General features: G+C 41.0%; 1 protein-coding gene across 2 annotated transcripts in view; it reads right to left on the bottom strand.

The window, feature by feature from the left end:
• adcy1b (adenylate cyclase 1b) overlaps positions 1-22,719 on the bottom strand; it is a 100,338-nt gene extending 77,619 nt beyond the window's left edge. For both annotated transcript variants that reach the window (XM_051697471.1, XM_051697470.1), the window contains exons 1-2: positions 22,399-22,719; positions 20,968-21,231 (exon numbers count right to left, since the gene is read on the bottom strand). In XM_051697471.1, the coding sequence (XP_051553431.1) occupies positions 20,968-21,231; positions 22,399-22,719 (585 nt within the window). The remainder of the gene's footprint in view (positions 1-20,967; positions 21,232-22,398) is intronic.
• Between the last annotated feature and the right edge of the window lie 351 nt (positions 22,720-23,070).

Here is a 23,070-nt window from a genome sequence, read left to right as displayed (position 1 = left end):
ATTGTTGAATCTTCTACAACTGCATTTCTCCTGCCTGCTTGTGTCCAAATACACCGCCTTCAGAGAGCAGCTCACATTCTTCACATCTCTTGCAACGCATTCGTGTGATCGCAGCAGACAAAAGCTAATACTCATCACATCATTGCACATTCAATGCATCAGCCAGAGGCAAACACAAGTGTTGATCTGTGCATGTCAAGTTTTCGAGGTAAATCCAAAGAGACAAAATTTAATACTGCACTTAACAGAGTGACGTCTTTTCAAGTTGTTACCTAGTTACAGTGGTAAACAGCTGCTGCTTGTACTCACGTTGATGATGTAATCGGACCGCGGTTCGGACACAAATAATATGATGTGAACACAGACAGACCAGCGTGGACAGCGGGAGGGGGAGGAAATGAACTCGGGTTCGGTTCAAGTGATTGGACCAAGTTGAAAGCACCCTTATTTTGAAATGTCTGCACTCCCATTTTTGAGCTCACTGACGACTGATTTGCTGAGAAAGTGAATCTGATTCAAACTGCTAACCTGAATTCAAATCCTCAGTTCTTTTCGGGTGATTCATGAAAAAGTCCCAGTTCAAATGTAATTTGTCCATGACTCTCTCGCGCTGGGTTTGTTGTTGCGTGTGGTGCAGCGAGCTTGTCAGAAACAGAACAGGTGAAAAGCGACACGAGACACACTAGTGCACGGTCTAAAAATATATTCAATAACTCACAAGATGATATCTGATTAAAAGGCATATGAACGCACACAACCAGACTGATTTGATTCCTGATCTCGAGCCAGTTCTTTTGAATCTACAGCCCAAAACATACAGTGCTTCTGGTATAATTTCATTCCCAAAAGAATCATCAAGGACGGATTAAGAACTGAGAGACCATGGAGGCCCCCCATGACGTGTCACGTGACTATGTTCACCTTTATGTGCTGCAGGACACTTGCCAGATTTGGTTGGATTTTTCAAATTGACGGAAGAAAAGTTTGGAGCAATGTCTTTCACAGCCAATTATATGTACTTTTTAATTATGAACCGATCCAAAATCATGCGTTATTAATAGGGATGTGCACGGTATTCAAATAGCCTACCAAAATCACTATTCTGTTATTCTGCACGTGTTTAGAGGTCTTCAACCCGATCTGAGTCCAACGGTACCTGACAAGCCTACAGGTTTTGGGCCAGGTTCAGGTCAGTTTTTCAAGAAAGCTATAGGGCGAGTGTCATGTAAACACGTGTCACGTGTGTCGATGCCATGTATACACGCACTGGACAAACATTTTTGATCGTTGTACCATAGGCTACCTAACGGGATGGTTGCATTTTCTTAGACACTGTGTTAAGTTTAAAAGAACTTTAATGTTTATAAACGCATCTCAAGTCACCTGTGTTCTGTTTTACAATTTGTTGTGCAGGACCATCGTGTTTTTTTTAGACACTGTTAACTTAAAAATAATTTCAATATTTATAAAACGCACCCCAAGACACCTTTGTCCTGCTACATCAAGCTTTTTCAACTCAGGTGTCACAAATCGTCATTCTGATGAATTTCAGTTTGGAAAGAGGACTTAATGTGACTGTTACACATGATTCCAGATAAGTTTTTCACCTGGCAAAGTTTCAGCGCTTGATAAACGGTGAGCCAATGTTTTTCCCCCTTTTTGCTCTGGTGTGCAGCCAATAATTACACAAGTTAAATGCTGAATCATTTAAAAGTCAAAGCATCCTGAAGAGGTTTATAAACTGTAGTGTGCGCTGCCTCATGGAAAGTGAACCTGCCCAGGCAGAATTACGCATTTTCCATTGATTATGAATAGGCCTACTATGTTGCAGGCAGAGAGAGAGAGATTATTTTTGTTCGACTTTAATGTGATTTTATCATTTGAAGATCTATGTATTGTGCTATTTAGGCTCTTAACTCACTGTGCACTTTATTCCCTGCTAATCTGAGATTGTGTTTGATGCATCCATGGCAATAAACGTTCTTTATTCCAGAGTCCCAACTCCTGAAAAATAACAGAATAACCATTCGTGAACTCTTGCGGTTAACCAAATATTACAAAAGGTTACCATGCACATATTTAGGGTATTAAGGCATCTTTTGCTTTATCATTAAACATTAAATGCATGAAGGACAATCAGCCCGGTGGTTAATCCTTCCCTGCTAATGAGCCGGTTCTTTTGAATCTACAGCGCAAAACATACAGCGCTTCTATTTATAGTCCAGTATACAAGTAATCTTTATACTAATGTGCAAGTCATGAATGTCCAACTCGAAATTAAATAAGAACTGTTGAAATCTCACAAGCCTGAAGTACAACATTAGGCTACAAAACACAGTCTAAACTGTCTCTGGAACTGTGACTGTATATTTAATGATCAGCTGTGAGACTTAAGTCAAGCAGTGCAGTTACTGACTAGTATGACAATGTATAATTAAAGCTACATGAGAGTTGTTGTAATAAGAGGAATTTTATAAAAGAATCACACTGGGGTCACTGTCAGAACAGACAAGGTCATGGTCATAAAACACAGTCACAATCACAACATAGAGTACAGAGTCACAGTCATAACAGACAGGGTCACTGTCATAACAGATGGGGTCACAGTAATAAAAGACAGGCTCGCTGTCCCAACAGAAAGAGTCACTGTCATAACAGACAGGATCTCAATCATAACAGAAAGGATAACAGTCTTAACAGTCATAGACACAGTCATAACAGTGCAGATCACATTCATAACAGAGAGTCACAGTCATAACAGACAGGATCACAGTCACAACAGACACAGTCACAGCTATAACAGACAGTCATGTTAGGGCTGCTCGATTATGGCAAAAATCATAATCACAATTATTTTGGTTAATATTGAGATCACAATTCATTAACACGATTACTCACATTTACTGAACTTTTTTTTTTTTAAACTTGTCTTTTTAACATTGGATTTCCTTGAACTTGAAAAGCAAACTACACTGGTTAGGGGAGGAGGCTATTGTCATATGATAATTATTTTATGTTACGCATGGTTATCAAATAAAGGAAAGCCTCCATCACCATCATTTACAGCAGGGATGCTCACAATTCTGTGGAATGAGATCTACTTTTTCATCATGTTATTGCAGCAAGATCTACCATGTACAATAAAGGCTATACATTATCACAATCAGGGCCAGCCCGTGGCACAGGAGACATAGGCGGTTACCTAGGGCGCAAAATGACGGAGAGGTGCCGCACAAGATTTTTTTTTTGTTTTTTGTCGGAAGTGCACCCTCTCGTGATGACTGTGCGCCTCTCTACCCATATATTGAGCACTAGCGCTACACGATTATATTATAATCGAATCTTTATCATATGTGGACAAAATGAGTGAAAAAAAGAACCAAATTATCAGGTGCACAAGGCAGGAAGCGGTACAAAGAAGAGGGACAGAAAAAAAAAGAGCAATATAAAGGTAAGAATCACAAGTTAATGACTGTTCATGTCAGCCACTGATGTTTATTTACTACTTTGAAATACCTTATTTAGAACCTCTTAACTGGCACAAATACTGTGGCCATTTTGCTTGTTTTATTGAAGTTTAGTGCATGTTAAGTGCAGTGTATTTTCTTTAAAATAAACTTGAGCTTCTATAATGTTGTTTTAATTTCAGTTATATTGCTGCTTGCTTTCACTTCACCAAAAAAATCCTAAGTGTCTTCTTTTAAAAGAGACCATGATTAGGACTGTAGTCTAAAGCATTCATGCTAAGCGCCCTCAAACGGACTTTTAGAGCACCATCAATTGCAGACCAGGGCAAACTACTGCCCACGGGTCGATTTATCATGAATGTTTTTTATTATATCTTTCATTTATCTGGCTTTGGGACTTATCGCGCATCCACATGCTTTTAATGTGCTTTTAATTTATACATGCACAAATAGGAAATATTTCGCCTTATATCATACTTAATTTATGCAACATGGCAACCATGCATGCGAGCGTGCGCTTTCTCTCTTTTTGAAAATAAAATAAAATGAAAAACAGCGCTCAATAGTGCAATATTTTGCTCAAAGAAAAGTGTGATTCAGCCACTCCGTGTCTATTCGTGAGGCTGCATGTGCTGTTTAGTGCCAAGTCTGCGAGCAAACCTTTTCAGTGATAAACATTAGTAAAATCCCAATAGATATTTGCATCATTTGCACACGGAGGGGACACGCGAGCAAAACCAAGTGAGAGAGGAATATATTTATTCTTTGTGTTATTTGTAAAATGCTGAAGTCCCTCACACCTGTATGCGAATGTTACTGTGTAACATCTGAGGTTGTTACCCATCCTACCAACCACCAGAGGGAGCCCTCTCCCGAATACTGATCTTCACCTATTTCTTCAATGCTCATTTCCTGTTTACCACATGTATATAGCCACGCGGTTTCATTGTTCATTGTGAAGTATTGGCAGTTTACCCTGCCTTACCGAGCGTTTTTCCATTGCCATTGTTTATTGATTCATGTTATGACCATTGCCTGTTTTTTTGGATTTACTGCTTTTTGGATTACCCTTTGTTTTGCTTCCATGGTTGGACTGTCTATTTGGTTTATTGGATTTATCTGCCTGCTTTACGACTACGTCTCTCTGTCTGCTGTTTTGGATTGTTTGCTTGTGTCTCTTTTAATAAACTTCCTGCACATGGATCCTAACACCGTCTCCATGGCCAGTTCGTTACACTCTGGCAGTAATCATTTATCAGTGTTGTGAAGCCTGTTTTATTCAGTGGTGTGCTGAATGGGGTGCCAAACAAACCATTGACGAGACCCACATAATGACCCATGAGTGTGTAAAAGGGTTGATGTTTTCAGAATAAAACAAGTAAACGGTAAAATAAGCTTTTCGAATCTAAAATTTCTGAATATTTTATTTTACTATTAAACCGGTGAATGAGTACATGAGTGCACTTCTGGGCTTAAAAGATACAACTATGTAGAACTTTTCATCTTCTCTCTTCTATTTTCTACTTAACGGCTGATATGGCCCCTGTACCAAAATAATCACACACACCTGCTCAATAAAATATGTAAGACTAATACTGTAAATTAGCAAGCAGATTTCCTTGAATCCCAGCAAACATACAAAAATCCCTGTATTTTGTGAACACACAAAATGCTGCATCAATGCATGTTCTAATCTGCAGGTGCAGCATTTTGCTGTCATTTTCAGCAACAGATCATGTAAAAAAAAAAAAAACAAGCAATAAATGTTCTGTACATGAAAAACGGTTCTTTATGTTGTTTTAGTAGCATTTAAACATGATTTAATCTATTAAAAAATTTGCAATTATGATACATCTCCACTTTATACAGAGCACCCCCACTATTTTCAGAAGCATCCTCAGTGATTTTGATCTGGAACCGGACTGGGGTTGGGGGGGCGCCAATCTAAAATCTCACCTAGGGCGCAACAGAGCCTGGGCCGGCCCTGATCACAATACCAAAATTTCAGTAGTCGGTAGTGAAATTTGACGATTTTCAATACCAATGGTTTCAAGTTAAGTAATTATTCAAGACCACTAAACAGTAAGTAATAAAATAACAATAAAAAACAGCAATGAATAGAAATGGATTAAAAATAACAGAACAAAAAATACAAATTAAGAAAATTCAGTGCTTTTTTTTTTTTAACAGCTTTAAAAGTTTTTTACAGCAGTATCAAGTATTCAAGTAAACATTCAGAATGAAATGCAACATAAAACTACTACTGGTCTGCACTGTATGATTATAATACATTAATACTAGATTACTACTAATACTACATTAATAATCAAGAGCAGTGAGTGGTTTTCTAATTTTCTTGTTATGGTTGTTTGATTATTATAATGACATACTAGATGGCAGCAGGTCTATTAGCTTACATTTATAATTTCAAGTCTGACGTTAATACAAATCTGCTTTTTTCTCCGCTATTTAAATTCACTTTAGACATCACTCTGTGTTTATATGAATACCTCACCAAGATGGGCATTTTGGCGTAATTTTGAAAGAATGAACGTGACACATACAATATATTATGATTCACTTTGTCATGAGCCATCACGTTATAATCTAGCTGCAGCAAACGTGCACGAGTGATGAGCGTCCCCATGCCAGAGTGTGCATCAGCCAGGAGAAGATTCAGTCTCTTCCCCCGGTCACTTCACGCAAATCATAGACTGCTGGCCGCACAAAGAAATGCTAGTTTCAGAGTTTATTTTCATAACCCGCTTCCTTATTATTTGAAGGATTCTTTAAAGATATAACACTGGGGTGTTTCATTGCGAAACGGAATGCGGCACAATAATAGTTTTATCTTGATTATCTTGTTTTCATAATAGTTAGAAGCCAAAATCGTAAATTGAAAATAAAATTCGATTAATCGCCCAGCCCTAAGTCATGGTCATAACAGACAGGATCAGAGTCATAACAGACGGGGTCATTTCAGAACAGACAAGGTCACAGTCATAAAAGACAGTCACAACATACAGTACAGAGTCACAGTCATAACAGACAGAGTCAAGGTCATAAACAGACAGACTAAGTGTCAAAACAAACAAGGGCACAGTCATAAAAGACAGGATCATATTTATAACAGACATAGCCACAGTCATAACATTACTGTGCTATGAAATACGTACATTGTAAACAACTTAAGATGAGTTTACATTCATGGGAAACTACCTTTGTAGTATCTTGTATCTAGACTTTTAGATGTAATTTTAAAATGTCAACTCTGTTTAAACAGACTATCTGCTAAAAGGGCATATTTAGGACTCAAGATGGCGCCAAGTATGGCTGCTGCGTTGCGAGCTCCGACACAACATAGCAATGTTTTGTTTGTTTTGTTCACAATTCTTATGTTTTTTGTCTTGGATGTTGTCTGCCTTATTGTCTACGACAGACAAACACTTTTGGACATTGGTTCAGTGATCTCACACCGAAAACCGGACTTCACATTCCTCAGTGCCGACCCGCTGTTTACAAACACGCAAGCGGAGCCCTTTGTCTGGGCAGCACGGCCGCGGAAACGCAGGAGGAAAAGGGGAAACAGCCGGTGTTCTCATCAGAGTAAGACGCCGCGCAAATCGACCCCCGCTACCCACTATTCTACTGGCAAATGTTCAGTCTCTGGATAACAAGCTCTGCGAGCTGAAAGCGCGGATCTCTTTCCAACGAGAGACGAGGGACTGCTGCATTATCTGCCTAGCAGAAACTTGGATGTCTGCGGAGATTCCAGACTCAGCCATTGAACCCGCGGGGTTCTCCGTGCGGACAGAGCGAAAGACCTCTCAGGTAAAACTAGAGGAGGCGGTGTATGTTTTATGATCAACAAATCCTGGTGTGATCAGAGGAACATACATTCCATCAAGTCTTTCTGTTCTCCTGATCTGGAATTTCTTATGCTTCTGTGTCGACCATTCTGGCTACCGAGGGAATTCACAGCGGTCATTATCACTGCTGTGTACATTCCCCCACAAGCCGACACAGACCGGGCACTCAAGGAACTGTATGGGATTATAAGTGAGCAGGAAACCGCGCACCCTGAGGCCGCGTTCATTGTGACCGGGGACTTTAATAAAGCCAGTTTAAAATCAGTCGCACCAAAATATCACCAGCACATTAGTTTCAACACACGAGGGGACCGGGTTTTGGACCATTGCTACTCTCCGTTCCGGGATGGCTACAAATCCCTCCCCCGCCCACCATTTGGCAAATTGGACCACTCTTCCATTCTGCTTCTGCCCGCTTACAGGCAGAAATTGAAACAGGAAGCACCCACCCTCAGAACGATCCAGTGCTGGTCAGACCAATCAGACTCTATGCTACAAGACTGTTTTGATCACACGGACTGGGAGATGTTCCGGTCCGCCTCTGATGATGACATCAATCTTTATGCTGATAGCGTAATGAGTTTCATCAGAACGTGCGTAGAGAAAGTGATTCCGACCAGAACTGTACAAATCTATCCAAATCAGAAGCCATGGATCAATAGCGATGTTCGCGCGGCACTTAATGTGCGGACCTCCGCTTTTAATTCCAGGAACACGGAGGAGCATAAACAAGCAAGTCATGCCCTCCGAAAAACTATCAAAACAGCAAAACGCCAGTACAGGAGCAAAATTGAAGGAGAGTTTAACACCACCAACTCTAGAAGCATGTGGCAGGGAATTAACATCATCACGGACTTTAAAGGGAATAAAAACTCCGCCATGAACACCGCTGCCTCTCTACCGGATGAGCTAAATACTTTTTATGCTCGTTTCGAGGGAAATAACACCGCCCTCGTGGAGAGAGCTCTCGCGGCCGAAGCTACAGAGGTTAGTTCACTCTCCGTCTCTGTAGCGGATGTAACCCGATCCTTCCGACGGGTGAATATCCGCAAAGCACTGGCCCAGACGGCATTCCGGGCCGCGTCATCAGAGCGTGTGCGAACCAACTAGCTGGTGTTTTTACGGACATTTTCAACCTTTCCCTCTCTTTGTCTGTAGTCCCCACATGCTTTAAAACATCCAGCATTGTGCCTGTACCAAAACAATCAAAAATAACTTGTTTAAATGACTGGCGTCCTGTTGCTCTGACCCCCATCATCAGCAAATGTTTTAAGAGACTAATCAGAGATTACATCTGCTCTGTATTGCCACTCAATCTTGACCCGCTGCAGTTTGCTTACCGCAACAACCGCTCCACTGATGATGCCATTGCATCTACAATACACACTGCTCTCTCCCACCTGGAAAAAAAGAACACTTATGTGAGAATTCTGTTTGTAGACTACAGCTCAGCATTCAACACCATAGTGCCCTCCAAGCTAGATGAGAAACTCCGGGCTCTGGGCTTAAACAGCTCGCTGTGCAGCTGGATCCTGGACTTCCTGTCAAGCAGACGCCAGGTGGTTAGAATAGGCAGCAACATCTCCTCATCACTAACCCTCAACACTGGAGCCCCGCAGGGCTGTGTTCTCAGCCCACTACTGTATTCCTTGTACACACATGACTGTGTGGCAACACATAGCTCCAATGCCATCATTAAGTTTGCTGATGACACGACGGTGGTAGGTCTGATCACTGACAATGATGAAACAGCCTACAGAGAGGAGGTGCACACTCTGACACACTGGTGTCAGGAGCACAACCTCTCCCTCAACGTCAGTAAGACAAAGGAGCTTGTGGTGGACTTCAGAAGAAAAGACAGAGAACACAGTCCCATCACCATCAATGGAGCACCAGTGGAGAGAGTCAGCAGCTTCAAGTTCCTGGGTGTCCACATCACTGAGGAACTCACATGGTCCGTCCACACTGAAGTCGTTGTGAAGAAGGCTCATCAGCGCCTCTTCTTCCTGAGACGGCTGAGGAAGTTTGGAATGAGCCGCCACATCCTCACACGGTTCTACACCTGCACTGTGGAGAGCATCCTGACTGGCTGTATCTCCGCCTGGTACGGCAATAGCACCGCCCACAACCGCAAAGCACTGCAAAGGGTGGTGCGAACTGCCAGACACATCATCGGAGGTGAGCTTCCCTCCCTCCAGGACATATATACAAGGCGGTGTGTGAAAAAAGCTCGGAGGATCGTCAGAGACTCCAGCCACCCGAGCCATGGGCTGTTCTCACTGCTACCATCAGGTAGGCGGTATCGCAGCATCAGGACCCGCACCAGCCGACTCCATGACAGCTTCTTCCCCCAAGCAATCAGACTTCTGAACTCTTGATCTCCCACGATCAAATACATCAGCACTGCACTTTATTACCCTTACTCTTATATCTCACACCGGACTGTCATAAATTATATTATTATTATTATTATATTATGTTCTCTCTTAACAACTGACTATCAATCGACAGCCTGAATGTCAATACAGTACAATACTGTACATTCTATATATATATATATATATATATATATATATATATATATATATATATATACACACTTTTTTTTATATATTTTTATTTTTAATTTTATTGAATAATGTGTATAGTAAAAAAAAAATTTAAAAAATTGTATACTGTACAGTGTATGTTATTATTTGTATATTGTTGAGTGTAATTATGTGTATAACAGATGTTTAAATTGTGTTGTGTTAATTTGATGTTATTGTAAATTGGTATATGTCTCATCACTGTCACGACTGCTATGTTGATCGGAACTGCAGCCGTATACACACCATTGCACTTGTGTATATGGCTGTGTGACAAAGTGATTTGATTTGATTTTTTGAATGGAAAGTGACAACAACCTTTGCATTTCTATGACTGGGATAAAAGAAATGAGAAAATAAATGGCACACAAAGACTTATGGAAGTGTCCTCAAAACCTTGATACTGCAGCGATGTTATAAAATACTCCTACGTAATAAATATTAGCAAAAATGTTACAGCAACGTCACAGGAAATGTAGCCTATTAAACACTTAAGGGATACTTTGTTTACCAGACATTAAGTAATGTTTTATTTATAAAGCATGACAACCAATATGAGCTTCAACAACCCTACTAGAAAACATCCAAGTGTGACACTCCTGTTCTACATGCTCCGTACGGGACTCGAACCGGCATCTCCGGCATGGGGGGGGGGGGGGGGGTGCGCTAACAAGGACTCTAAAGGCTACAGCCTTTATGTCAGCCGCTAGTGCACCTCTTGAGGCCAGGGGAGTGAGGTTTACACCTTGCACAGCAACCTACCAGCTGGCTACTGTTACACTCACCCACCTAAACCTCACTCCTATCCTGGTCCTATCCTGGTGCCATACCACTGTGACACTCCTGTTCTACCCGCTCCGTACGGGACTCGAACCGGCGTCTCCAGCATGGGAGGCGGGTGCGCTAACAAGGAGGCTAAAGGCTACAGCCTCTAGCGGCAGTCGCTAGTGTGCCTCTTGAGGCCAGGGGAGTGAGGTTACACCTTGCACAGCTACCTACCAGCTGGCTCCTGTTACACATGCATTATAGCAGGTCAACAACTTCGCCAAACAGTTAACAGTTGAACATCCATCTGGAAACTTCTGCCATGCTGCTGCTGAAACTGCTGCAACACAGCAGCCGGGCCATCTTTTCTGTGCTTATGGACATGACGGAAACACGCAAGGACAAATGACAAAATCCTGAAATTCCTCGCAAATTCTGACCTGACAGCTTTTTTAGGCTTACCGTAGTGAATCGGGGTAAGGCAAGGACAGGGTTTTTGTCCTCCCTCAATAATGGACTTTTCTTAATTTTTAACCAAGAAATTATTAGTAGTACCGCTTTAATGATAATGTACAGTATGCCCTTAATATTTGTATTGTGTAGTAACAAAATGATTAAAAAAAATAAAACACTTGAGGCCATTCTGCCTTGTGAACACAGTTACAGCTAGAGTGTTGAAAGACTACACCCAGCAAAGTGACTACATTCACAATCCATAGCATAGTCTCCAGTGCCTTATTGTTTTTATAAAATGAAAATATTAAGGACACAAATATTCATTAAAACATCTCCTTATTGCTTAAATCAGAGAGATTGTCAGTATACACACACACACAAACACCCACACCAGAGAAACCACGAGAGAGAGTGTTGTAATTGACCAAGTCTATCTGTATTTTCCAGTAAAGGCAGATCATGTGTGGAGTTTCAGGTCTTTCAGAATTCACAGAAGAGACTCTATACAGTTGTGCTCAAAAGTTTGCATACTCTTGGAGAATTGGTAATATATGTACCATTTTTAAAGAAAACATGAGTGAGCATTTAAAACACATTTATTTTATTTCTTATGGGATTCATATTCAACTGTAGGTTATAACAGAATGGCACAATCATAAAACAAAACATGGCAACAAAGAAAAAAATTTAAATGACCAGTTCAAAAGTCTGCATACCTTTAGTTCTTAATACTGTGTATTGCCCCCTTTAGCATCAATGACAGCTTGCAGTCTTTTATAATAGTTGTCTATGTGGCCCCAAATTCTTGCAGGTGGTATAGCTGCCCATTCGTCTTGGCAAAATGCCTCCAGGTCATGCAAAGTCTTTGGTCGTCTTGCATGAACCGCAAGTTTGAGATCTCCCCAGAGTGACTCGATGATATTAAGGTCAGGTGACTGATGGCCACTCCAGGACCTTCACCTTTTTCTGCTATAACCACTGGAGGGTCAACTTGGCCTTGTGCTTAGGGTCATTGTCGTGCTGGAAAGTCCAAGAGCGTCCCATGCGCAGCTTTCGTGCAGAAGAATGCAAATTGTCTGCCAGTATTTTCTGATAACATGCTGCATTCATCTTGCCATCAATTTTCACAAGATTCCCCATGCCTTTAGAGCTCACACACCCCCAAAACATCAGTGAGCAGCCACCATGCTTCACAGTGGGGATGGTATTCTTTTCACTATAGGACTTGTTGACCCTTCTCCAAACATAGCGCTTATGGTTGTGACCATAAAGCTCTATTTTGGTCTCGTCACTCCAAATTACAGTGTGCCAGAAGCTGTGAGGCGTGTCAAGGTGTTGTTGGGCATATTGTAACCGGGCTTTTTTGTGGCATTGGCGCAGTAAAGGCTTCTTTCTGGCAACTCGACCATGCAGCTCATTTTTGTTCAAGTATCGTCGTATTGTGCTCCTTGAAACAACCACACTGTCTTTTTTCAGATGTGACCTGTGGGTTTTTCTTTGTATCCCGAACAATTCTTCTGGCAGTTGTGGCTGAAATCTTTCTTGGTCTACCTGACCTTGGCTTGGTATCAAGAGATCCCCGAATTTTCCACTGCTTAATAAGTGATTGAACAGTACTGACTGGCATATTCAAGGCTTTGGATATCTTTTTATATCCTTTTCCATCTTTATAAAGTTCCATTACCTTGTTCCGCAGGTCTTTTGACAGTTCTTTTCTGCTCCCCGTGGCTCAGTATCTAGCCTGCTTAGTGCATCCATGTGAGAGCTAACAAACTCATTGACTATTTATACACACACTAATTGCAATTTAAAAAGCCACAGGTGTGGGAAACTAACCTTTAATTGACATTTAAACCTGTGTGTGTCACCTTGTGTATCTGTAACAAGGCCAAACATTCAAGGGTATGTAAACTTTTGATCAGGGCCATTTGGGTGATTTCTGTTATCATTATGATTTAAAAAGGAGCCAAACAACTATGTGATGATAAATGGCTTCATATGATCACTATCCTTAAATAAAAGACATATTTTCAAAATCAATGCCAAAATTTCACAATTTCTGCCAGGGTATGCAAACTTTTGAGCACAACTGTATATTATATATATATAAAATGTTCACTCAAGCACATCAGCACCATAACTCTCAAACATTCATGACATGTAAAATATCCATGAACGAAACTGTTTACTCACAATTTTGCAGTCAAGTCCAAGTGTTTTTAACTGTCCAATTCTTCAATAACAGTTCTTTTGCAACACTTGAATCATATTATGACTGGTTCACAAGCAGTCCACGCTGATATTTGCACATACACAGTCCATAGCACGGTGAAAAATATGCACACACAGGCGCAGATTGCCATAAACACATACAAACGGTCAAAGACGTCCACATTGTAAATAATTACTGTAAATTTACGGCCAAATTCCTACAGCAATCTACTGTGATTCTTAAATACAGTAGTTTGCTGTTAAAAATGTTGCATTCTGGGAGATCAAGAGCAGGCTCACTGTGAAGTGACTAGTTTTATGGTAAATAGCTGTTCTATGCAAGGCATTAAGGGAAAATGAACATTTAAAATCATGATATCATCTTGGTGAAAGCTATAGTGACATTTTGAAACATATATTTTATCCCCCAATGAAAATTTTTGTTTGTGGCACATGGTTAGTGTTCATGATGTTTCTGACCAACACCTCTGTTTTTTATCATCTCACATCAGCCTTCACTTGTCTGTCTAATGAGAAGTCAAATAAAAAATAAATAAATAAAAAAAATAATCAACCTTTGAAGCAATGTACATTTTAAATGTACAATTTTGCCAGGATTGAACAGTGTATTTTTATTTTTATTTTTATGAAAAAACTACAAGCTGTATACAGTAAAATAACAGTATAGCACTGCATTGTGGGTTATAATGGTGAAATACCCATAAGCCTTTGCGCTCGAATAAGTATGTATGCTTTGGCAATGCATTGGGGCTATGAAAAAACAAAATTTACAAAAGTTTTTATTCAGACTTAACAGAAGTCTTTGTTATCAGTAGTTGTGTTTTGTTTGAAGTCACCATTATGGTGATTAGGGTTCTCTTGAGCTGGCACCTTGGACCTTCTTTATTATTATATTATGTTCTTCCAGCCAGTCAGTTACACAAGTAAAACACAAGTTGTTGCACTGTGCTACTTGGAAGACAAAACATAAGGTCAGACTGAATATCTGATCCTACCTTATAAATGGCACTATATGTGGTAATAGTAATGCATTACACACAAAAGCAATAACACTAAAGGATATTAGAGCAAAATGATATCAGCATATTTTGTGTTTGAGGGGGGTTGATGTTGGATGGGTCAAGGAGGACGATTGCACCACCTTTAGTGAGTTGCTGGTGCGCCCCTATGCATTGCATAACTTTTTTTGCGCCACTGCAAGTCACACACAGAAATCAACTCTCGGCATACAAAACGCAACAATGGTGGCAATTAACAAACATACTTTTACGAAAAAAGTAAAAGCAGAACATTAAAATACAAATAACTTAGACTACAACAAAAACAATGTCAAAATAAACCAGCAAATAGTAAAAAAAAAAAAAAAAATCGAAGTAAATTCTTCATGCCGCAGTGCATGCTGGGAACATAGCTGTTAATTTCAACAACAGTAGACAGTATGTAATTTAACAGCAATATGCTGCTAAATTGCAGTTGTATACTGTAGCTGTCAAAAACAGTATCTTGCTGTTAATTTCAAGAACGGTAACACCATATTTTTACAGTATAATGCTGGCAACCACAGCTGCCAGTAGTTTACTGTTTTTTTACAAGATTATTTTTTACAGTGCAGCTAGTACTTGTTTACATACACCATTGATTAAAAATAGCACAGATAGGAGCAAGAACAGCAAGATGCAGAGCAGCTGAATGGAACTGAATGGCATCTCCATTTCTGAACTGTAACTTGACACTGTGTCTTTTAAAAGTGGCACGATAAACATGACAAGAAAAATTGGTCACACTAGACCTGTCTCTCTCCTTCTCTGTTTACGATACGAACTGAACACCAGTGGGCGGGGCCAAGGATGCGATAACATGTTGTGGGTGTGTAAATACAGTTGAGCAATGTCTCGTGACATCACGAACACACAATTTTGAAAATTAGACACTTCAATAGAGTGGGAACTACAAATGCTCTTTTTAGACTGGGGAGGAAGCTTTGAGTTCCGAAATTTACAGTATGTTTTTATAGTACAGTTACCTCTTACATGTCTAAATATCAAGGAAAATTAGATTTTCCACTTCATGACCTCTTTAAATCACAAAATACATTCATTCTAATCTATCAAAATTATAACAATATGCATACAAAACACCAGTTTTGCTTTTATTTTTAAGCTGATCAAAGAAAATCTATAAATATGAACTCAGAACAAGGGTCTTCAACATGGGGTCCCTTAGGGGGTCCACGGTGGTACCGCAGGGGGTCCGCAAATTATTATTACCGTCACTCGTAATAATCACTCACGCGTGAGCAAGAGACAGTACCACCGCTCTCTATACGCATATTATGCAGTCTGCGTAGGGCATCAACTCCCAAGGGGGCACTATCTTACCGTAGGGGGGAACCAGATACTTAACCACTGCCCTTAATCGCACGTTATAAGTTATTCAAGCACCCAGTAGCAGTCACGGAACACAGACGACCGCCTCGCACTTGCGCTTTCTCCTCATGCTCGCACGTCCCTGGCGAGAGCACTCGAAACGGGATGCCAAGACTTCCTCTTGCAGTAATCCTTCCTCATTTTCATGCATTCCGTTTTATTTAGTTATGAACTAAAATGGAATGCTGAACATTGTTAAAGTTTGATGAAATTAGCCCATCGCCCATGCTCATTACGAGCCGCTTATAACACAATGCATATCAGGTTAAGCAGCGCTGAAGTAGAGGGTTGCATAAGTAAGTTTACATTTACATCTGCTTTGCGTTTTTCGTGGTGTGCGGATAACATGCTGCAGTAATTTTTTCCTCATTACAAAGTTTTACTCCTACAGAAATTAACAGTAATTTTGAAACATAGTATGTATAAAATTGATCACTAAAATGAGATGAAGACTCCAGGTATAGGCCTATCAGTAACCTAATAAAAGTTTTATTATTCTGCATGGACAGGGTCTGTCTGTCTATTTTTTGGAGGGGGTGTGGCACAGTGATTAAAAAGGGAAATAAAAAAATAGCACTTCATGTCAAAAAGGTTGCAGACCTCTGCTATAGTTAATTTAATTCTTATTTTAATAGCTTTGCAATGTAAACATCATTAAATATGTACATACAATAATAAGGTATCATTGTTGACTCAAGATGGTGCCGAGTATGGCTGCTGCATTGCGAGCTCCGACACAACACTGCAGTTTTTTGTTTGTTTTGTTCACAATTCTATGTTTTTTTATCTTGGATGTTGTCTGCCTTATTGTCTAAGACAGACAAACACTTTTGGACATTGGTTCTGCAATAGCATACTGAAACCCGGACTTTAAATTCCTCAATGCCGACCCGCTGTTTACAAACACGCCAGCGGAGCCTTTTGTCTGGGCAGCCCGGCCGCAGAAACGCAGAAGGGGAAATAGAGCCGGCGTTCTCATCAGAGTAAGACGTCGTGCAAATCGACCCCCACTACCCAGTATTCTACTGGCAAATGTTCAGTCTCTGGACAACAAGCTCTGTGAGCTGAAAGTGCGGATCTCTTTCCAACAAGAGACGAGGGACTGCTACATTATCTGCCTTACAGAAACTTGGATGTCTGCTGAGATTCCAGATTCAGCCATCGAACCCGCGGGGTTCTCCGTGCACCGAGCAGACAGAGCGAAAGACCTCTCAGGTAAAAGCAGAGGTGGTGGAGTATGTTTTATGGTCAACAAATCCTGGTGTGATCAGAGGAACGTTCATTCTATCAAGTCTTTCTGCTCTCCTGATCTGGAATTTCTCATGCCTCTGTGTCGACCATGCTGGCTACTGAGGGAAATCACAGCGGTCATTATCACAGCTGTGTACATCCCCCCACAAGCCGACACAGACCGGGCACTCAAGGAACTGTACAGGATTATAAGCAAGCAGGAAACCATGCACCCTGAGGCGCATTCATTGTGACCGGGGACTTTAACAAAGCCAATTTTAAATCAATCGCACCAAAATACCATCAACATATCAGTTTCAACACACGAGGGGACCGGGTTTTGGACCATTGCTACTCTCCCTTCCGGGATGGCTACAAATCCCTCCCCTGCCCACCATTTGGCAAATCAGACCACTCTTCCATTCTGCCTCTGCCCGCTTACAGGCAGAAACTGAAACAGGAAGCACCCACCCTCAGAATGATCCAGTGCTGGTCGGACCAATCAGATTCTATGCTACAAGACTGTTTTGATCATGCGGACTGGGAGATGTTCCGGTCTGCCTCTGATGACAACATTGAGGTGTACGCTAATAGCGTTACGTGTTTCATCAGAAATTGCGTAGAGGATGTTGTTCCGATCAAAACAATACGGATCTACCCCAACCAGAAGCCATGGATAAATAGCGATGTTCGCGCTGCAACTGATGCACGGACATCCACTTTTAATTCCGGGAATGCGGAGGAGCATAAACAAGCCAGTTATGCACTCCGCAAAACTATCAGAGCAGCCAGTACAGGGACGAGATTGAAGTACAGTTTAACACCACCAACTCTAGAAGCATGTGGCAGGGAATTAATACCATCACGGACTACCGTCATGAACACCGCTGCCTCTCTCCCGGATGAGCGAAATACTTTTTTTGCTCGTTTCGAGGGAAATAACACCGCCCTCATGGAGAGAGCGCTCGCGGCCGAAGCTACAGAGGTTAGTTCACTCTCCATCTCTGTAGCGGATGTAACCTGATCCTTCCGATGGGTGAATATCTGTAAAGCCGCGGGTCCAGACGGCATTCTGGGCCGCATCTTCAGAGCATGCGCGAACCAACTGGCTGGTGTTTTTACAGAAATTTTCAACCTTTCCTTCTCCTTGTCTGTGGTCCCCACATGCTTTAAAATGTCCACCATTGTGCCTGTACCAAAGCAATCCAAAATCACTTGCTTAAATGACTGGCATCCTGTTGCTCTGACCCCCATCATCAGCAAATGCTTTGAGAGACTAATCAGAGATTACATCTGCTCTGTGCTGCCTCCATCACTGGACCCATTGCAGTCTGCTTACCACAACAACCGCACCACTGATGATGCCATTCCATCTACAATACACACTGCTCTCTCCCACCTGGAAAAAAGGAACACTTATGTGAGAATGTTGTTTGTAGACTACAGCTCAGCATTCAACACCATAGTGCCCTCCAAGCTTTATGTGAAACTCCGGGCTCTGGGCTTAAACAGCTCGCTGTGCAGCTGGATCCTGGACTTCCTGTCAAGCAGACGCCAGGTGGTTAGAATGGGCAGCAACATCTCATCACTGACCCTCAACACTGGAGCCCCGCAGGGCTGTGTTCTCAGCCCACTCCTGTATTCCCTGTACACATGACTGTGTGGCAACACATAGCTCCAATGCCATCATTAAGTTTGCAGATGATACAACGGTGGTAGGTCTGATCACTGACAATGATGAAACGGCCTACAGAGAGGATGTGCTCACTCTGACACGCTGGTGTCAGGAGCACAACCTCTCCCTCAACGTCAGCAAGACAAAGGAGCTTGTGGTGGACTTCAGGAGAAAAGACAGAGAACACAGTCCCATCACCATCAATGGAACACCGGTGGAGAGAGTCAGCAGCTTCAAGTTCCTCGGTGTCCACATCACTGAGGAACTCACATGGTCCGTCCAAGCTGTGGCCATTGTGAAGAAGGCTCATCAGCACCTCTTCTTCCTGAGACAGCTGAGGAAGTTTGGAATGAACCGCCACATCCTCACACGGTTCTACACCAGCATTGTAGAGAGCATCCTGACTGGCTGTATCACTGCCTGGTACGGCCAGACACATCATGGGAGGTGAGCTTCCCATCTATGTCTCATCACTGTCATGACTGCTATGTTTCTCGGAACTGCACCCAAGACTTTCACCCACTATTGCTCTTGTGTATATGGTTGTGTGACAATAAAAGTGAAGTGAAGTGATACACGTTTTTATAGGCATAAAATGCAACACTCAATTGTCAGACAATATTCAGTTGGGGTCCCTGCTCTGTCTCTCTACATACCAAGGGGTCTTTGGCCTGAAAATGTTTGAAGACCCCTGGTGTAGAAATCTGAACATCCAGAAGAACTGTTTCCATAGAGCAAGAACATTTTAAACAAATTTGTCCATTATACTGGGTGTACAGCACCATGAAACAAGCAGTCTGCTGTAAGCTTGTCAGTGTCCACCTGACAGAATTGCTGACCGTAAACACCTCTATAAATGACTTGAACTTTCTTTCTTTTCAACACTCCACATAATATATGCCCCAATTTTTCTAGTCATGTAGTTTATAGTAATGTGCTGATGAGTTGAATCAGGTGTGTTAAATTGAGGACACATCCCAAATGGGCAGAGGGTTCTTCCAAGAACAGGGTTGGTTCGCTCCGCATCCAAATATGCATACTTACCTACTATATAATGTGCAAAAAGGAGGACCAGATTAAAAAAATTAAAGAAATAGTTCACTCAAAAACGATTGCGAGTTCCAAACCTGAATGATTAAGGCCATGTCCACACTTTTCTGTCTCTGTTTTCAGTTTCCTTACATCATTGATTTCCAAAATATATGGTTATGGAGAGTGTTTTCATGTGGAGCCTCTGTATTCAGTGGAGGAAAATGATGTTCCAGTTTGGACGAGAGGCGTAAACATAGCAAAAACGTGTTCTCAAACTAAAACAGATTAGTGTGGACATGGCCTTACTTTCTAAGGATATTTACACTAACAATCATCAGCGTGGATGCAGCATCATGTAAAAACAATAGTTTTTGATGACTGACGTCATAAAAAAAATGCACTACTCTAAGTCAGATACAATTCATTTGTTCCATGAGTGAAAGTGTCCGATAATTTACTGATATTTACTGAGATAAATTGGGTAGAAAAAAGCAAAGCGACAAAGTGGTATGATCTCATTAATTTTCAATGGGAGCTGGGGACTTCTGGCGACAGCGAACATTGGCGACTAGATGTGGGCGTGTCCAGCGACTTTTAATAAAGGTGGAGTCAGTGGACCTCCTGTCATAGGTTCCCTGTGAGATAATGGTGTCGAGTGCAGCGAAGATCGAGAAGTTAAAGTTTCTGTGAACAATTTTAATGTTTCACTAGCAGCGACATACAGTACAGGGACTAGCGACATAAACTGATTACATAGTTCAATGAGCTTAAAAAGTCTCATCCTAGCTCCTAAACACAAATAATACTTAATTTCAACATTTACTCTCTCAATCCAATCTGAGAACTAGAAACCCCAACACAATGATAATTATTCATACAGTGCCAGTGCAAATTAATTAAGTAAACTTCCTAAATTCTACACATTTAAAATGGATATCACACAATGAAATTAAGTTATGAAAAAATTTTCAGAAATTGCATGTTGCATTAAATCATTCCATTAAGTAAATTGAGCAAGCAGCAGAAGTAGGCTAATTGTTTGAGTGTAATTCACTACAACTAATTCTGAGAGTAAACATGCATGAATTAATCAACGCTGACTCAGAGCGTGTGCCGCTGTCCATCACTCTGGTTCTGAAATGGAACAGCAAACACAATAAAGGACTGAACGTTTGAGCACATCTCTTAAACCTCAATAAAAAAAGCAATTAACCATGAAACTCTTACCGTTCTCCACAGTTTGTGCGTTTTAACAGTGACTGACGTTGCAGTGATGATCATGTGCGATATGCTGACCATGATCCCGAACAGCAGCGCCAGCAGCGTCCGGACGGGCAGGAGGGAATAGGCTACAAACGTGAGCAGAACAAGCTGCCACACACCCTGATTGGGACCAGAAGTGCCAGAGACGAGAGGGAACGGACAGCAGAGGATGGAGAAGGTAAAGCTGAAGAGCAGGGTCAGGTGAACGATCTGCTGCAGCTGCGTCACCTGCAGGAGTAATTGGCAAAATTCTGAACTTAACAGTTGCCTCAAGTATGAAATTGACCTGAATTGGCCAATTACGGAGTCCAAAATGTTATGTGGTGTAACCTTCCAGAGAAAGTAAAAGATAATTAGTCACACTAAAAGCTGAAATTCTTGAAAAAATAAATGTTGGCATGAGTTGTACAGAATAATATATAAACATTATTTAGAAAATAAGTGGTGAAACAATTTCACTTTAAAATAAGACTATTAATATTATAAAAACTTTGGTCCACCAGATCAAAGACATGTGGTGTAACCAACAAGTATGTGGCAATTTTGTTCCCATGTAACAAGAAAAGTAGCCAACTAAACAGAGAGGAGCCCTTTTGACCCTCACGAATGTGATATATATAAAAAATAAAAAACATAATTAAATATTAATATTTTGACATTGTTATGAGCAGGTACATTTTGTTCAGGTCATGTCAAAATTCTTGATATGCTTGTCAAAAAATACTAATATTTCTAAAAATATATATAATTTTTATATGTTTGAAAACCTTTTTGAAAATAATGATTAAATTGCATACACTCTATTCAGGTGCAAGGAAAGTATTTTAATGCCTTTTACTTGATGGTTACACTACATGATGTTTTCAAGTCAATTTTATTTTTAAAATGCTATAAATGTGGTTTTTTTTTGTTGTTTTTACTTTGTGAAACAAACATGGACACAAAGATTACATTTCTACAAACTTGACATGCATGTTTTAAGCTAGATTTTTTAAAGATTTCTAATTTTTATCACTTCAAACAACTTTATTTAACAATGACCCATTTGTCAATGACCTATTTTATCAAGCATGATTGGTGACCTAAAAAAAAATAGTAGACAAAATCTAAAATATTTCTTATTTAAGCAATGTTTATTTGTTTCAAATGTTCAAAATCCAAAAAAAAAAAAAAAATAATAAATCAAAACTTGTTGATTTTGGTGTCTAATTAAGGTCTCAGACTTTTGGACTCCACTGTATATATAAATTTAATACAAATGTATATAGGTGGCATTTTAAATATTGATTATTAACATAATCCCATGTTTTTGGATATATACCCCACATATGTTGTGTGTACGACAACATATTGGGTATTTCATTAAGATTGTTTTATAGAACTACACTTAAATACCTGCAGGTACTTGACATTGGTGACGATGAAGAGCGAGATGAAGATGATGAAATGCACGGGGTAAGAGCCCTTGGAGACGGTGAGGCTCGGTCCGGACAGCAGCTCGAGCAGACTGAGACCGGAGGAGAGCAGCAGCAGCACTGCCAGCGCTTTCAATGTGGAGGTCTGGTCCAGCTTCAGGTTATAATTGTGGAAGAGGCACTCGAGCTCCTTGCAATCGAACTCATCCTCGCACGCGATGACCCCGGGCGGACAGTGGTTCCTCTTGCGCCGCGTCTTGACTTTCTGAAACGGCGTTTCCTCCATGCCGGGTCCATTCATACGCCGGAGAGATGCAAAGCCGACATCCACAGGTGGGGCACCGGTGACCGCGGTGAGGAATCGCGCATATCCTACTGTAGCCGAGAGCCCTTCTGTGTTTCGTATTGTAGAAGAGATGAAATGAAAAGAGACACACGCAGCACACACAAGCTTCTTGAGATCAGCTCGCACGGCTCAGAATGGATCACGCATGCGCAATTTGTGCTGCAGTAATTCTGCTGACTGACAACATGAGATCGAGATATGCAATGTTCAATTAGTTAAACACACACACACACACACACACACACACACACACACTAAAATTCGGCAAAATTATGTTTTCATGTTTCAAAGGTTGTAGGAGGCTCC

Source organism: Myxocyprinus asiaticus, chromosome 5 (assembly GCF_019703515.2).
Source record: "Myxocyprinus asiaticus isolate MX2 ecotype Aquarium Trade chromosome 5, UBuf_Myxa_2, whole genome shotgun sequence".
Taxonomy (NCBI): Eukaryota; Metazoa; Chordata; class Actinopteri; order Cypriniformes; family Catostomidae; genus Myxocyprinus; species Myxocyprinus asiaticus.
This window is presented reverse-complemented; position numbering and strand designations above follow the sequence as displayed.